This window comes from Lacerta agilis, chromosome 12 (assembly GCF_009819535.1).
Source record: "Lacerta agilis isolate rLacAgi1 chromosome 12, rLacAgi1.pri, whole genome shotgun sequence".
Lineage (NCBI taxonomy): Eukaryota > Metazoa > Chordata > Lepidosauria > Squamata > Lacertidae > Lacerta > Lacerta agilis.
Genome location: NC_046323.1, coordinates 22,711,681 through 22,729,975, shown reverse-complemented (window position 1 = coordinate 22,729,975; position 18,295 = coordinate 22,711,681). Strand labels below are relative to the sequence as shown.

The 18,295-nt window shown below is 38.4% G+C and overlaps 2 protein-coding genes across 6 annotated transcripts in view; one reads left to right on the top strand and one right to left on the bottom strand.

Moving 5' to 3' along the window:
• Positions 1-18,295, top strand: part of MPP6 (membrane palmitoylated protein 6) — a 33,108-nt gene that overhangs the window by 13,660 nt on the left and 1,153 nt on the right. For 2 of the 5 annotated variants that reach the window (XM_033165405.1, XM_033165406.1), the window contains exons 3-12: positions 2,061-2,179; positions 3,703-3,855; positions 4,313-4,465; positions 5,464-5,691; positions 6,892-7,023; positions 13,834-13,933; positions 14,338-14,406; positions 15,261-15,422; positions 16,253-16,455; positions 17,182-17,310. In XM_033165405.1, coding sequence (XP_033021296.1) covers positions 2,063-2,179; positions 3,703-3,855; positions 4,313-4,465; positions 5,464-5,691; positions 6,892-7,023; positions 13,834-13,933; positions 14,338-14,406; positions 15,261-15,422; positions 16,253-16,455; positions 17,182-17,310 — 1,446 coding nt within the window. In that variant the 5' untranslated portion in view covers positions 2,061-2,062. Of the gene's footprint in view, positions 1-2,057; positions 2,180-3,702; positions 3,856-4,312; positions 4,466-5,463; positions 5,692-6,891; positions 7,024-13,833; positions 13,934-14,337; positions 14,407-15,260; positions 15,423-16,252; positions 16,456-17,181; positions 17,311-18,295 lie in introns of all 5 variants that reach the window. The other 3 variants (XM_033165408.1, XM_033165407.1, XM_033165404.1) reach the window with 3 other exon arrangements.
• Positions 13,949-18,295, bottom strand: part of GSDME (gasdermin E) — a 46,240-nt gene continuing 41,893 nt past the window's right edge. Inside the window, exon 10 of the mRNA XM_033165411.1 lies at positions 13,949-13,975. Coding sequence (XP_033021302.1) covers positions 13,964-13,975 — 12 coding nt within the window. The 3' untranslated portion in view covers positions 13,949-13,963. The remainder of the gene's footprint in view (positions 13,976-18,295) is intronic.

Here is an 18,295-nt window from a genome sequence, read left to right as displayed (position 1 = left end):
GGGAAGTTGTCCCAGCCCACTTTCAGACATCTTCTAAAAACTGAACTGTTTAGATAGGCTTTCACAATGAGTTTTTCTTTAAACCAACCAGTATCTATAAGTCTATAAGTATCTATAAAATGTAATTAAAGACTGATTTTATTGCTACTATTATGTTGTAAGCAGCCTTGTTACATTTTATGAAAGAGCATATTACTCATTTTCTAATAATAATTCATTTGCTTTTATAACAATTAACAGTTATAATGTGGGCTCATGTTGCAAGAGGTGTACCTGAAATGGGCCATATCAAATAAATTACAACAGCAAGACTGATTGTGTTTTGTACAATTGGCACAATATTAATTTTCAAGAGCTACTATATATATTGATTAGGATGTGAGCCTTGGGTTTAGTGAAGTAGAATTTTTTAGTACCCCCCCCCCCGGTATATTCTCAATTATTATACAAAACTGGTTCCAGTAATAGGTATTATACAAACATCATTTGTCTCTACCACATTACTCCCTAAAACAATGGCAACTTCAGTTACTTGGTGAAACATAGCCATTGAGAGACAATTTTAACTGTGTGCCCTGTGAAGAAGTACTTTCTTTTGTCAGGTCCTGAATCTTGCAATATTCAGCTTCTGTTCTAGTATGTCTGTTTTTGTTCACACAGTGCATAATTTCACACACGTCTGTCATGTCCTCCCCTCTTCCTTTTTCTTTTTTTCTAAACTAAAAAGCTCTTGATTTTGTAACCATCATTGGGGAGTGGATCATTTGGTTTTCCTTTTCGAGATGTATAATACCTTTTTCTGAGGTGTAGAGACCAGAACTGAACACAGTGTATTATACATTTGTCTCAAGCATGTAGAAAACCTGTGGGTGTACACAGACATATTAGATGTGAGAAAAATTTCTGTGCATCTTTCAAGATCATTGTGTTTAAACATGGTGGCAGCTTACACTGGTTGTCTTGGTTTCTTTAGGCAGAACTGGAAAAATATTTTAGATGGCTAGTTGCTAGTATCTGTTTCTTTAAGTTCCAGAACAGCCTGGATTATTAACTTGAATTTTCTGCCATGCCTGTGTTGCTCCCCCTAATCTTTATGTTAACTAGCACAACTGCATTATGTTTCAGAAACCTTAAGAGTGATTGGCAACAACCTTGGTTTATCCACTAAAGAAAAAAATCCACGTTGCTGTCAGAATTTCTGAAAGCATAATGTGACTGTCATTAGCCTCCTACACATGCTTTCAGTGAGAACTTGTTTGCTAGGAGGAAATGGGATGCATTTATTAGAAAGTGTGGGTATAACAGCTATTCCTTAAAACCCAACTCCATTTCACTATATGGTACTATATGGCTGATTAATTGTACTTAGTACAGCTGGCCAGAAAAAGAAATAGATTTTTGAAGAAGGGGGTATTAAGAGTGTCTTCTGTTCATCTTATACAATAAAGGCAAATGGATTACAACAGTGCAGAACCTACTGGAATTTTCTCAGATGTAATTTGTGTTCTTAATAGTCTTGTTGCTTGTGTTTTTGTGGTTTTGAAAGGGGTAGCTGCTTTTTCTTCTCAGCTTATTTCTGAACACCGCCATACCTCCTTTTCTCAATATTATGCACTTAAGATGTTTTGCCCAATGGTAGTGGGATTATTTTGATTAGCTAAAACTTAATGCAACTGTGAGTGTATACTTGTGCCTTCAAATACAATTGTGGGCCAGTAATTACATCCATTTAGGTTCAGCACTACTGACCATGTCTTTTATATCTCTGTTCTAAGCATACAGATCGGTCCACTTACAACAACATACACAGTAACTGGGTTTGAACAGTGCCATAAGCACTAATGATGCCTTGGTTTTTTACATACTTATATGTAAACTGTTGAAATGCTTCTTTAAAAAATAGATAATCAGATGACGTGAAAACAGTGTGCTTGGGCCTTAAATAGTTTAATGACAGTTTTAAAGGAAAAATCGGCATGCTAAATGTATTTGATTAAGCCTAGCTTGTTAAAAAATGAGCTCTTGCTCAACTTCTCCCTTTTCATCTTTGTTTTCAGCAGCAATGCAGCAAGTTTTGGACAACCTTACGGACTTGCCTCCATCAGCAGGAGCTGAAGAAATAGACCTTATTTTCCTGAAAGGAATTATGGAGAATCCAATTGTAAGATCGCTTGCTAAGGTGACAGTGTTGTTTAAATAAATAAATAAATAAATAAATAAATAAATAAATACTTCAGAATTTAGCATGAAGGTGGGGCTGGAAAGAGCTCAGTATATGGAGAGTTGCTGGACTTTATCATGTGTGCAGTGGGGTCTAGATTTCTGTGTCTATAACCCTCTTGGTATGGACTAGCAAGATTCTGCAGGGCAATGAGTGTGAAGAACTTTCCTTACACTCACAGCTGAATATGCTTCAAGTCCCTGTGTACAAAGTGAAGTCATCCAGCATGGAAAGGGGATTATAATGTTTTAGAACTGGATTGTTGTATTTGATGTTTTAATGTGTTGAAAACCGATTTCAGATTATTTTTCCTTAATAATACAAAGCGATATAGAAATGAAATGAATTATAATTATAAGCCTTTTGAAAGGCCTGAGCATTTCAGGGGGATTTTGTCTGCTCCTTTCAACCCAGTGTTCTACTCTTCCCACAGACACTCTAGATATGTTTCTGGTGACTCTGAGTTCACTGGCAACTATTACTTAAGGCAGTTTCCCATATTATAGACAGTTAGGATCACAAAATTGTATACATAATTTCAGTAAAGGAATGCTGATCTGTTTTTCTAAAACTTACAATAGTTGAGGATAAATCTATACTTGTGCCAAAAGAATGAATTGAGTAGAGAATCTCATGGCTGCTTAATGAGAGAAACTAAATATATGAGTTTAAAGTTTCCATATCAGGATTCTTGAATGCACTGTTAACAGACTTTTAAAGATAAAATGTATATATGCTGGAAATCTGGATATCCAGATTACACTTTGCTAGCAACACTTTCCTATGCTGGTTTTTTTATCTCAAAGGCACTCATAGCAGTGAAGAGCAAACTAAAGTAATAAAGTGCCATAAATAGATCAGTGAGCAAAACAGTATACAAGACAGCAACATCACAATTCAGGAAGGCCAGAGAAAACCCTTCCCAATGAGGATTTATGATAGCTCAGTTGGGTAGAGCATGGTGCTGATAACACCAAGGTCTCAGGTTCGATCCCCAGATGAGACAGCTGCATATTCCTGCATTGCAGAGGGTTGGTCTAGATGATCCTCAGGGGCCCTTCCAGCTCTACAATTCTGTGATTCTGGGTAAAAGGTGCTTTCATTAACCATATATCACCCACAGTTGCCAACTTGGTTGGCCTATTTATGCTTTAAGAAATCAGTTTAGCATGTATGGTGATGGTGCACAGAATTTTTTGTAAGTGAACACTAGTCACCATAACAGTTGCCAAGGTGAGGAAAAAAACCTGCTAACCTTGTTTCTGTGGCTAGATACATTTTATTGCTCCCACAGAGGTGTATGCTAGCCATAGTATCTTGCTTCTATTGCTAGATGTAGGGGAACCAAATAACTATTCAGAATATAGAGTTGTATGCTAGACTATCTGAACAAGCAACTCAGAGGCAATACAGTTGGAGAAGCAGAGTTGTTAATCAAAAATTTTCCAGTCAGTGTAAGGTCTATTTTCCAATCTTCACAGGCTCATGAACGACTGGAAGATTCTAAGCTTGAGGCTGTAAGTGACAACAATCTGGAATTGGTAAATGATATTCTTGAAGACATCAGTCCATTAATAAACAAAGATGAAAACATTGCAGAGTTGGTTGGTATACTGAAGGAGCCACACTTTTTGGTAAGATTACTTCATTCTTAACAATAAAAAATACTTCTGTTCACTTACTATAATGTATCAAAATCAATTTTCATCTAATTAAAGATAAAACACTGTGTTCTTTATCCAGAGAGAGTTATGCTTTGCATCCAGCTGAAATGGAAGAAACCTCTGTTAATCTTAAACAGTTTGTTGCTCCACTTTAAATGAGATTTAAGCACCACTTTCTAAATTGCAGCACATGCATAGGGAGAATTGCCTTAAAATGAAAACTCGTAAAAAAGGATTAACAAGAAGCTCATTGTCTTGTGAATTGAGCTTATGAAATTTTGCAGTGTCTACTTGTTCATAGAAATGTTGAGGAGTTATCACATTTCTCCTTTTCTGTCTGTTGGGGCAATAATCACTTAGAAACAAATGTAACTTTAGTAACTACACTGCTACTCTCCATTACATATGTTTTTTTTTTTTTTTGCAGTCACTCTTGGAAGCCCATGATATTGTGGCATCAAAGTGTTATGAATCTCCTCCCTCTAGCCCAGAAATCAATAATTCTTCAGTGAACAATCAGATAGTGCCCGTGGATGCCATCCGTATACTTGGCATTCACAAAAGAGCAGGGGAGCCGCTGGTAAGTAAATTGTGAAAGAACATTCAGTTTTCCTCTACATACAGAGGTGTAAGGGTTTGTGGTGCTCCTCACGAGTAAGAGGCGATGACTCAGGATCTGTATATTTACATCAGTTTTATTATTCAGATATGTACAAGACCGAGCTTCAAATTTCCACGACTGCCTTAGTCACCCTCAGATTCCGGAAGTGGCACTTTCCGATGGCGCTTCAACAAAAAAGCCTGGGGACCCCCAGTCTCCTCTTTCCGTTTGAGCCCCCCTGCGTAATTGGGGTGACGGAACTACCGTTTCCCCCTCCGTCCCTGAACTGCTGAATTGGTGTCGGGACCCTGCAGTGTCTGACTGCCCTGCCTGTCACTCCCACAGGAAGTCTCTGGGCTCCTCGGGCGTTGTTGGGTACTCTCAGCATCCCAGGTGCCTCCCTCTACCCCAGCCAGCTCTCTGCTGTCTCTGGAGGCTCCCCTGACAAGAAGGAAGGAATATTTGACATGTCTGTGTATACTGACTTTCTTGCTTCTCTTAACCTATGTTGTAAGAAGATAAATGCATTCTGAACTGAAGCTATAGCCTAAGGTGGAACAGAAGTAGGGAAGGGAAAACTTCTTAAGTGTATCAGAGTAGTTCAGAGTTTTCAAGAGCCGTTCAAATGTTTAGCTCTGTGGGGTAAAATAATGCCATTTACCAGAAACTCTTCAAGGGCCTTGGTAACTGCAAGCTTGATTTTATATATGTTAACTGGTTAGCATACATTCTTGCTACCTACACCGTTGAAATTGTCTGGAATCATTGCTGTCAGTTAGCTGAAAGCCTGACAAGTAGATTTTTGTTAGCCAGTTCCTTATTTGAAGTACTTCTCATTTTTTGGGATTCAGGGAAATAAAAAATACAAGTTTTAACAACTGTCATGTGATAAGCAATCACAGTATTAAGAGTCTAGTTTTAAAGTGTGGATATATGTTGCAGAAATAAACTCTGATGCCCTTCCACTGTTCATTTAGGGTGTGACATTTAGGGTGGAGAATAATGATCTGGTAATTGCAAGAATCCTTCATGGAGGAATGATAGATCGACAAGGTCTTCTACATGTGGGTGATATTATTAAAGAGGTTAATGGTCATGAAGTTGGAAACAATCCAAAAGAGTTGCAAGAACTTTTGAAGAGTATAAGTGGAAGTGTCACTCTGAAGATCCTTCCTAGCTACAGAGATAATATTATTCCCCAACAGGTGGGTAGTACTATGTTTCACTTGAAGGCACTTCATTTGTTTTCTTTCCTTTACTCTAATGTTAATTAAATCAACTATTGCAGGGGATAAATTTGGTCATATGTTTTATTTTTTCTTTATATTTGTGTGTGTGTGTGTGTGTATTCTCATAACTATAGTAATCAGTTGTCTACAGTCAGTGGATCACCAATGGCCTCTTGATGGAATATAAAATCCTTATGTAGAATGTATACCATGAAGGATTAATATGACTCTCTTGTTAGATTATAATGTGCCATAATTGCACAAGGTTTTCTTTTGCTTAGAATAAATACACTGCCACAATTCATCAGTGTATCAACAGAGCAGGAGATCACCTCTGAAGCTGCTCATTACTGTCTACAAAAGGGCTTTACATTACTTTCCTGAAGGAGTTCTGTTTTTGTGAATTCCTCTTAAATGAGAAAAAGTATCATTTACTTTGATACCTTTGTGTCCAACATATGCTTAAACTATATACAGTTTATAGTTAAAACATAAAATGAGCTACATTTAGTCTTTTATAAATTCTTAGGTTAGCATTTTGTTTTTGCTCAAGATTACAGCTTTCTATATTTAAAAAGTTTATGAAAAATATTAAGTCTACACAGTACTAACATGTTGGGAAGCTGCATTTGGCTGGCTGGGCTCTGATCCAGTTCTCAAATATACAGAGTAGAAAAGAAAACCTCATTGCATAAGAAGGGAGCCCATCTTTACAGAAGAAGGATTTGCTGGATCAACTTGTTATGCTAAAAGGGATATTTTTCTTTGAAAAGCACAGAACAAACTATACTGATGAAAGGTTTGGAAAGTATTAGTTTTGTCATCAAATGTAAGTTGTTGGTAGATATTCAGTGTTCTCAGTTCTTCAGTAATGTGTATCTGACTAGTGTTATGGCTTAGCAAAGCACAACAACAAAACAACCAGGGAGGACCAAGCTGGCTGTGTTCTGCTCTCTGGGAGCCCATATGCTTACTCATTTGGGCTAAGCCATGATTAGCCATGGTCGGGGTAAGTGTGATGCGAAAAGCAGGCCAATATCAGTAATTTGTGCCCATTTGTGCTAACTGTTTTTATACTTGCTAGAAACTTAATTGTCTTCTTAAAAATGTGCATTGTCTGGAGTTAAGCAGTAAGCATCATGTGAACTTGCTAAGCCCTTTCATTATTCGTTACAGGTATATGTTAAGTGTCACTTTGATTATAATCCATATAACGACAACCTGATTCCATGCAAAGAAGCAGGGCTCAAGTTTTCTAAAGGAGAAATTCTTCAAATTGTGAATCGTGAAGACCCAAACTGGTGGCAGGTTAGAAGACAATAAGTTTAATTCAATCTTCTCTAGACTTGTCAGTTCCTAAGCTTTATTCATTTATTTATTGCATATTTTATCATTATGTAAAGTCTTCCTATTCAAATGCACATTGCAGTATTTTTAAAGACTGATCTGCCTATGATTCAGTGTCATAAGGGATTGCTTTCAAACTTCAGTTGTAGGCAGCTATTTTTAATGTACATCCCCTCGTGGTCAAAATTAGTCCATTCATTCCAAATGGTTGCAATGAATTTTTATATCGAGAAAAATAATGGAATGAGAGATACAGGAATGTTTTAAATTGGTCCACTGCTGATTGCTAGGGAGCCAGGTTACCTGAGGCTGCTTTATTCAATTGGAATATAGCATGAATGTTTTATAGAAAACCTAGTGAGGAACAATGTGTGAGGTGGTAGGTTTCTTATATAACTTTAGGCTAGTGAGGTTGGCAAATTTTGTGTGTTTTAGTGAGCAAAAAAGGATGTGATAGAACTTTGATATTTATTACCTTGGCTCTGTGATTCAAAGCATCTCATTTCACTGGGCTCACTGCTGGTCATGCTCTAGCAGCTGTGGTTCATCCTAGCATTCTGTCCAGTATCTTCTAGTTTTTTCCCCTAGCTTTCTTTCCAGAGCGTGACTGGCGATCCTGCTGTGTAAGTGGAGATCAACCCAGATATTTCAAGAGAAATGGAGGTGGAAGAAACACTTCCTATGGAATTATTTGCCTTATTTCCATATAGCTTAGTACTATAAGCAGCTTTGCTCTGTTTTTGCTCCATTTTCCCTCACTCTCCCACCCCCTTGCCAGAGTATGAATTTCATGTGAATATTGTGATTTTATTCAAGTTGATTGGATTACATTGGTTTGCATTTTCTGACATTATTTATGGGCTGTTGGCAACATATGCAAGTTTTTGAATTTGAACTGGATTTAAGTTTATACACCAGTATAATGAATAAGTATAAGGAGAAAGAACGACACCTGCTATCTTCAACACTTATGGTTGGGTTACAAAAGTCAAGCTTGTTTATCTTTCTAAGAACACAGTCTACTGAAATTAGAGGAAATAGTTGTGGTTTGTGTTGCTTTCTGTTCCAAATAAATTGGTAAAAAGCTTTATTAAATATGATTTTGTCAAGCATATAGAAAAACTAATATTTCTGAAGAAGAATCAGCATGGGTTCTGCAAAGGGAGTCATCTACTAAACTTTTATAGTTCTTAGTGTCAAGCATGTGGATAGGGGTGATCACGTAGACAGTGCTGTACATGGATTTCCAAAAGACCTTTGATTTAGTCTTCATCAGGGTCTCCTGAGTAAACTTTAGCACTCATGGAATAAGAGATTCATAACTGGTTAAACATAGAAAGTGAAAAGTAGAAATAAATTGAATGTTTACCATAGAGAGATAATAATAAGGATTCTCCAGGGATCATTGTTGGCACTGATGCTTCTTAAGTTGCTGGTAAGTGATCTCAAGTTAGGGGTGGGCAGTGAGGTGAGAAATGACACAAAATTACTTAGCATTATATTTAATTAAAAAAGCAGAATGAAGAGCTTTAAATGGAACTCTCCACACTAGATGAATGGGAAACACATGCCATTGGAAGTTACAGCATTCCAAAGAACATTGGGATTTTCTGGTTGGCATGTTTAGTGCTTCTGTCAATACCTTGGTCACTCTGTGGAGTTAATAGGCAGTTGGCACAATTGTTCCTAAGCACCATTTTCCTACTGAGAATTACTTCAGTTCCTTAGTATTCAGGGGAGCTGATGACAGTGAAGCATTTATGAAGACTTGTGGAAGGCTTGGAAGACTTCCAGTGAATCTGATCGCTGGTTGGAGCTCATTATAGATTATACCCCATGGCTGGAATGTCAGTAAAGCAGCAATTCTTTTTCAACAATATTTTATCTTCAGAGTGCTTTCCAATGGAACTTTTCTGTGTGGTTCAGGGCCTGCAATTTGGCCCATATGGTGATGATAAGGAATCCAATGGGACTTGTATGCAAAGCACTCCAAGGGTAAAGGCACTTGTGTCTGCTGTCTATCAGATGCAACTATTTTAATCATGTCAGTCTATGAAGTGATTAGAACATTACTTGGTCCTGTGGTCTTGATTCAGTTGGATTCAGTTTTTTAGGTTGAGGAATGTGGACTAGCTGCTTGGACAAGTACAGCCCACTTTGCGTCTTTTCAACCCTTGCCCATCTTGATTCATTACAAACAGCAAGGGATTTATCAGCTGTGTCCAGGAAGGTGTTAAGCATCTGCTTTTAAAAGAGGCAGTGGCTTGACTACTTCTGAATATGCCTACTCAGGGCCCAGAAGTTCTTAATTATTGCTTGGTTGCTGATATTCCTGTTCCGGGCTGAATATTCAAGCACAAAGTTGCTATATAACTCCAGGCACAGTTTCTTTATCTTCTTGAGTCAGGGTTCAGGTCTGGCTTCTGAAACATGGGCAGGCTGTCGAGACTGCTTTGTCCTTCCTAGGCTGGGAGAAAAACAGAAGGAGAGCAAACCATTCTAGACCTCTCAGTGGCTTTTGATAACTGTTGACCATGGTTTCTTTCTGTATAGGCTTTATGATGTAGGCATTAAGAGGGTTTTGCAGAGCTTCAAGAAGGGGCTCTAGAAGGGGGGCTCTGGCAGTTACTGTCTGACTCCTTGTTGCTAATGCTATCAGATCCTGCAGGCTTCTGTGTTATCTCTCCTGCGGTACACATGAGGCAGAAAACCATAACTTCACATTGGGGTCATTCCATGGTAACTCGCGTTACATTTGACTTATGATTACTACAATTAAGTAATATCTAAACATAGTAAATGAGAAGCAATCTTGAATAAAATAATTGTGTATATAATACATACCTGGTTATTTTAAAAACCTATTACCTTTTTCATATTAATTTCAAAATATTAAAAATAAAAATTATTTTTGTGTGGTAACTCGCGTTACATGAATTGGACAGCCTAATTTTATGTACCCACGTTTTTTCTTTTTCCTCCTCTTACGAGGAATTTAGAAAAAAAACTTTTTAGGCAATAGTATTACAGAAATCTTGCCTTTCATAGCATAGTGGTCAGGCATTTCAAATTTCAATGGTTATTAATTGAATAACTTTTCTCATGGTAACTCACGTTACATAATATGGTAACTCGCGTTACTTTTCAAATAATAATTTCATACATTGGAATTTTATGAAGGTAAATAATTATTTTCTTGTCACTTAGGAAATTTTGACAAATATTTATTTAAACATGAATGTTAGAGACAGTTTAGAATCTATAATAGCCTCTTGAATTAACCATAGTAGGTGGGGAAATTACGCCAATGACTTTAGATCGGATGTAAAATATTTCATCAGCAGGCATAGGCCATGTCCAGAAATTTCCAGTTTTTTTCATAGCACTAACTTTGTACTCCTGCTGCTCTTCAACAATTTTAATGTCTTTCACAGTTCCTGGAAAAAACATTTCCCTCATAACTCACTTCTACCCAAGATCCAAGCTTAATATCAGCAGGAACTGTTGAACTTGCAACAGTAGGAAGGTTAGAACTAAATGAAGGTAGAACTCCCACTTCATAGGTCTGCTTAGTTACTGCATCACTATTTTTAGAAAGTATGGAGCAAATAGGTTTGTGTTCCAGAATCTTAATATGGTGCATCTTTGATATGGCCTTCACTGGCTGCGCACTTTTGAAAATATTCATTGTATTCTGCGTAGCGTTTCTTTTAACGATTTGGCCTGGTGTGATCACTATTTTCACCATAGAGACTTTAGTTGCTGTGGTGACAAACTGAGTGGCACTGAAAACCAGGGGCGTAGCAAGGGGGGACGGGAGGTGGGCCGCCCCTAGTTCCAGGGGAGGGGGTGACACTTTGGCTGGCCCTTCCCACCCCACCCCGCCGGGCGGGCGGGCCCCGAACGAGAGCATGTCGCCTTTCCCCCCTTCCCAGCAGCTATTTTTTGGCGGAGGGTGGGCCAGCGAGGAGGGGGTGTCACGCTGGCATGACACCCCCTCCTCGCTGGCCCACCCCCGCCAAAAAAAACCGCTGGGAGGCGGGAAAGGAAGCAGAGCAGGCGCATTCAAGCGCCTGCTCTGCTTCTCTTTTCCCCCTTTCCACCGCTTTTTTCGGCGGGGGGTGGGCCAGCGAGGGGGGGTGTCACGCTTGTCACTGGCATGACACCCCCTCCTCGCTGGCCCACCCCCGCCAAAAAAAAAACCGCTGGGAGGGGGGGGAAGGAAGCAGAGCAGGCGCATTCAAGTACCTGCTCTGCTTCTCCTTTTCCCCTTTCCGCCGTTTTTTTTGGCGGGGGGTGGGTGGGCCAGCGAGGGGGGGTGTCACACTTGTCACCCCCTCCTCGCTGGCCCACTCCCACCAAAAAAAAGCCGCGGAAAGGGGGAAATTCCCCCTTTCTGCATCCATGTGTGCCGTGACGTCACGATGACGTCACGATGCACGCGTCGTGCCCCTCCCCCCAGGGGGGGTGCCTCTGCACCGCCGCCGCCCCCAGCAGCGCAGAGGCTTGCTACGCCACTGTTGAAAACTATTTGCTTTCTTGCTCTCACTGCATTCCAAACTTGACGCTTAATGGTCCCTCCTGTGCCATCAACTGGGCCTTTGCCATGCGATGTAGCAAAGTAGTTCCACCTTATTTTCTTGTGGTGCTTTTCTTCAAGAGCAGCAATTGCAGCCACAACATATTTGTTCTTAAATTGTGAGCTTGGTCCATCAGACCATACATTAATTATGTCAACTTCTTTACGAATCTGCTGCAAAATGACATCTATGTAACATACCACTGTCTCCTTTGAATGATCAGAATTGTCAAATGCAAGAACCAATGGGTGGCGCTTCCCACTATACCACATTGAACAAGTAAACAAGCTTACTTGGTTTTGTTTCCAGTGAGCACTTTGAATTTCATCCTGTGCCACACAGGTGTAATTTTCCAAAAAGTAATTTTCCAAAAAGAGCAATTAGAATGCAAAATTTGAGCACTGTAACGTGAGTTACCATAATTGCGGTAACTCGCGTTACACATGTTGATAGTGTGTGTAGGGCACAAACTGTAACATAAAATTATAATGTTTACATGATTACATTGCATCTATTGCCTAGAAGGAAAATGCAGAAAAGTTTAATTCTGAAGCTCCAATTCAGGAAGATATTCTAAAAATAACTTGTTTTGGTAACTCACGTTACAGCTTCATCATCAATAATTAGAATCAATCAATACCAATGAAAAATGTAATTGGAGCAATATAGATTATTTGCAATCAAAAGATGACATTTTAAGCTTTCAGTATACATATTACAATAATTGTTTACATGGTTTGAATAGATTTTATCTTACCTTTAATGTATGTCTAACTTCAAAAACAAATTCATTTGCAACATGTGCTACATTCAGGTGGTGGCCATCTTGGAATGAAGCATTCTGGGAATAATTTGTTTTGTTGCCAAAACAATTTGATATGTGTACACAAACTTAACATGTAAAAAGATTATATATATTTTTAAAAAAAATTTAAAAAAAATTCCTCATTTTCATGGAATGACCCATTGGGGTCTGAACTAGTGTTGGCTAATCGGGAAAGACATCTTTGTTATGGTGGATAGCTCCTAAAGAAGCTGTGATGTGCAGCAGTTGTGAAAAAAGTGAATTCCATGCTACGAATGATTAGGAAAGAGGTCAGAAAAGGATACCCCACAGCTGGAAAAGGTGTAGAAAAAGCCAGTCAAAATGAACAGGGATTGGATGTAACTTGCAAGAAAAGGCTACAACATCTGGGGCTTTTAGTTTAGAAAAAAAGGGTGAGTAAGGGGAGGAGGGAGATGAACAAAGGAACATTATGTCTAAGGTAGAAAAAATGGTCAAAGGTTTCTCTCTCCCATAATACTTGTACTCTGAAGTAATTTAATGAAGCTGATTGAAAGGAGATAAAGGACAGACAAAAAAGGAAAAAAGAAAAAAAGGAAGGACTCCATACAGTGCTCAGTTAAATTGTGAAATTTGCTGCCACAAGTTTTGGAGATGACCTCTAGATAGATGGCCTCTAGCTTCTTAGAGAATAGACAAATTCATGGAGGATAAGGCTAGTATGGAGTACTAGTCATGATGCAATTTCCAGGATCAGAGACAATATGCCACAGCAGCTGATTTTGACAGCAGCAGAAGGCTATGGCTTTCATTTCTTGCTTGTGGGCTTTCAAATGCATCTCATGGGTCACAGCAAAAAGCAGGATGCTGTAATAGATGGATCTTTGATCTGATTCTGCAAAGCTCTTCCTTGTGTTGGGATGACATTTTAGTTTGCAAAATAACAACAAATGAAGTTCTTGGGAGATTTCTGAAGAAATAGGAAGATTCATGTAGACCTCAGTCTAAATCTGGCTATAAAATGTTTGAAATTGTTTATGAACCACTTGAGTCAACATTTCATAATAGAAATAAGACTATGTAATGAATGCTTAAACATTTAACTGGTAATAACTGGCAAAACTACACTTTGGGGATGTTCAATGAAGAGTAAGTTGTAGTTGGGGGTTTTTGGGTGGAGTGCGGGGGAGAAAATTCAAATCACTATTTCAGAAGACCCATCTATTCTGACACCCATATTGAACTAAATGTTCCAGTTATTACCTAGTAGCAGTATGTGGTATTGCTTTAAATCCAAACATGTTGATGTAGATAAACTGCAGCATGTTAAATAAGATCTTTGTTACATTAGTAGTAGTTGCTGTTTTACTATGGGTTGGTGCCAAAACATGTTTAATTTTATTCCAGGCTAGCCATGTCAAAGAAGGAGGAAGTGCAGGGCTTATTCCTAGCCAGTTCTTGGAAGAAAAGAGGAAAGCATTTGTTCGACGGGATTGGGACAATTCAGGTAAGGAGCACAACAGTGTAGTTCTTTGCATCACTTCTGAATCTGCAAGATCAAGAAGGTATGAATAATGGAAGTGCATCAGTGGTTTTGGCAATTACAAGTTATTTGACCTGAGATAAAATAAAAAGCAAGAATTAAAATATTCACTCCCTTGCAAATTTGAGGCCTTTCTGCCACCTGCTGGTACACAGGCAATATTAAGTAGAAAGCAAACTAACTTTATAAACACAAGTTTATTTGTCTGCTACAGCTGCATAAACCCAATTTACTCAAGGGTAGCATAGCTTTTGGTTGTAAAGGATCATTCCAGTTTTTCCTAGCATTGATGAAGGTTTATTCTGAGTTGCCATGGAGTATTTAAAACTTTTGGTTTTCTGTTTTTACTTTCCCCCATTTATTTTCAGGTCCTTTTTGTGGAACAATAAGTAGTAAAAAGAAGAAAAAGATGATGTATCTCACAACTAGAAATGCAGGTATATGAACTTTTAGCATTAAATACTGCATCACAACAGAACAAACCCAGCAGAAACATTTTGAATTGTGCTTGATTTGTATTTTGTTTCTTAATTTATAATTTTCAACATAAGGAGAATATTAATTTGAAAAAAGTGCTTTTATCTTCATTTCCTCCTGTTATGATACTTATATATTGATCACCTGTTCTTAGCCATACCAGTCCAGAAAATGGCTCCTGGTGAAATTTAGCTTTTCTCTATTTCCATTGGTATATTCTTGCAATCTAACGTAATATTTTCCAAATCCTATTTGGAATATTTTATAATATCTTGAAATTTACAATATTTATATGCTGCTTTTTATGATAGCTGTCTTCCCAATGGCTTCTGTGTAGTATTAAAATACATGACATAACAAAGTAAATGCAGAAGCCATAATAAAAATAATAAACTCCAAAGTGTTTTCCCCATATTGTTTAGTGTTGTGTGCAAGCATCTCCATGTATATGCAACAAATGTAGGGAGTGAGAGTTTACCCACTGGCTCTGCTCTGTGTCTGCATTCAGCACTAGTGGGCAAGGAGTCCCGTGTGCATAGGCTCCTCCATTCTATTGGGAACTATGGGGTCATTATTATTCCCAATTTGTGTGAAGGAGTAAACCCCTTTCGCAATGCATGGATGTTATGATTCAGTATGTGTATGTAGAGAACATCCGTATACCGCCAAAAGCCCAGCAAGAATATTAGCATCCTTGGGAAAGTTCTGTCCTGGAGGAAATTGTCTGTATCCTAAGGTTTAGCAAGAGCGCTGAACAGTGTTGAAACTGTATAATGTTCCACTGTCTTGTTTTTATTATGTTCAATGTGTCCAGAATTTGATCGCCATGAAATTCAGATATATGAGGAAGTAGCCAAAATGCCTCCGTTTCAAAGAAAGACATTGGTGTTAATAGGAGCCCAGGGAGTGGGCCGAAGAAGTTTGAAAAACAGGTTTATTGTACTAAATCCCACAAAGTTTGGAACCACAGTGCCATGTAAGTTGTATGTACTGTCACCCTTGATTCTGATCTTTCCCTTCTTTCTCTCTGATGATGCTGGTATTATATATTGTGGTGCAAGAAGAAAGCTAGAGTAACCAGATTAAAACACTAGAAATAAACTTGGCTCATATTTTGTAAGTAAGCATTTTTACAGTGCTTTTTGGGGTGGTGGTGTAGCTTTGTCTGACGAGCAGTAATTGAGTGCCAGCAAACTACATACCAAAACACACTCACTTGGTACGATTGTAACTCTACAAATGGCAAAAATTTTAACCTCAGTAGTGACACTCAAGAGACGCAATGGATTGTTATACACAACTTGAAATTTCTAATTTCAATTATAATTTATTTAATTTGTATATCTTTTAACCTATTCTGTTGCTAGTAATTGGAAATCAGAATGTGTGTGTTTTTTTCTGTTCTTGTTTGTTATGTCTATGGGCTTAAAGCCGAAATAAAATAAACTGAAACACTCACTTGGGGAAAATAAGCTGCATGGAGCTTGGATTTATTTCTGATTAAACGTTGGGCTGTATGTTATGTAAGAATGTCTGCAGTTTCAATTTAAAAATACCTTGAAAATTTTGTTTATAATTTTAAGAGTGACATTTGATGTTCCTGTTCAGGAACTTCTCAGGTTTTTGGTGCCAACATTTGAGAATACAAATTGGTAAAAATTGGGACCCCACCCTTGGATGAAATGCCATTCTGCTCATGTAGGACACGTTTTGGATCTGAGCCCTGTAAGATCCAATTGCATGAATACACAAGTGGCGATGTCAGTCTAACTTTTGATGTGTTGTGCATTTGTCAAACTTATCTAGTTACATCACGAAAGCCAAGGGATGATGAAAAAGATGGTCAAGCCTACAGGTTTGTGTCCCGAGTTGAAATGGAGGCAGATGTTAAAGCTGGAAGATACTTGGAACATGGAGAATATGAAGGAAACCTTTATGGCACCAAAATAGATTCTATCCTTGAAGTGGTTCAGACTGGAAGGACATGCATCTTGGATGTAAATCCACAGGTATGCTGGAGTAATACTACAGTGGTGCCCCGCTAGATGAATGCCTCGCTAGATGAAAAACTTGCTAGACAAAAGGCATTCGCTAGCGGAAGGCTGTCCCGCAAGACGAAAATGTGAATGGGGCTGCCTCGCAAGACGAATTTTTTTTTTTAAAAAAAAAATTTGCGCGGAAACCTCCGCGCTCCATTGCCTCTTCACTAGATGAAAAATTCGCTCTACGAAGACACTCGTAGAACGAATTATTTTCGTCTAGCGGGGCACCAATAGAAGCATCAAAATGAAAGATTGTATAACTGACCACATGAAGGCAATTTTAACCTTAAGAGAGCCTCTGCATTACAGATAGTGACTATAATCCCATTAACTAAGCAGTGAAGAGAACATTTGATTTGCAGATGTCAAAGCATAGCAGAACCCTTCTCATTAAAAGTGCAGCTAAAGGTACTGTACTCCAGGGCTGCAGCCTTTGGCCATCATTAGAGAAGCAAGTAACACTCAGTTATGACGTTACATAATTTCTTCTCACTATTTGCTAATTTATTTGAATCGTGCAAGGCTGAATTTTAATATTTTAAATGGGGGAGGTGGAGATTATGTATTAGTAAGGTAGCACTTTTGCACACTTACATCCTCCTAAAGTTTCCTGCTTTTAGTGTATGAAGTTGCTTGCACTAATGCTGCTTTCTTATAATGTTGTGTGATCTAGCTGACACTCTCTTTCTCTAGGCACTTAAAATATTGAGGACTTCAGAGTTTATGCCCTACGTAGTGTTCATTGCTGCTCCAGAACTTGAGACATTGCGTGCCATGCACAAAGCCGTGGTAGATGCGGGGATTACAACAAAACTTCTTACAGTAAGGCAAATCTAACTTTTTAAAATGTATATATGAACAAACTTGACCCATTGCATTAACACTAACATTTCTATGCCTTGTGTACTTGGTGGCCACCTTCAGTCCCTAAGTTTCTTACCTTTCCTGGGTTTTTACACCATGAACGCTTCCATACATTGCTGCAGGTGGTACTTTTCCTTCCCCTTGATAACTGCTGCCTTACAGAAGGTCTAGGTAGACAGATAGCTTTCCTAAGTGATGTTCATAATGGGGTTTGTTTTTTTTAACCTCCCAATACACGAGGATTGGGGTGTGTGGGTATGATTAATGCAGCAAGTAAAGTTAAAGCGGCATTTCTAAGAAATGTGGCTGTTTAATTGAAAGATGGCCATACACCTTGTTTCTGTGAAAGGATGTGATCTTAAAGATGCATTATATTATCTACTTATCTTAGCATAGCATCTGGTTTTTTTCCCCCTGCCTTCCCTCAGTAAAATCACTTGGGGTAGAATGCATTAAAACAATGAAAACAGAAAGTATATGGAAGCTGCATAATGAAACATCAGGAGGAACAATGAAAGCAACCCATAAATTCACCAGTATGAGTAAAACAATAATCAGGATGACTTGCTTTACATGTTAAAAACAGCTAGGCAAAGTAAAAGGCATTTCCCTGGTGCTAAAATTACATAAAAATAACCTGAAGAGTAAAGGCTCCCTGGGAAGCATATTTCTCAGGTGAGGCATCTCCCAAGTCACCATTCATATATAACTTCAAATAGAGGAGGGCCTTAGATGATGATCCCAGAATTTGAGCAGATTTGTGTGGTAGAATGCTGTCCTTCAGGTACTTGGGTCCCAGGCTTTTTAGAGCTTTATATATAACCACTAGCTCTTTGAAATGTCTTTGGCAACAAACTGGGTTAGGGTTAGCATTAGCGGTGAGATACGTTGGTGTGGATACAGCTGCTTCACTGCACTGTATTACTAACTAAAATTTTCTTGG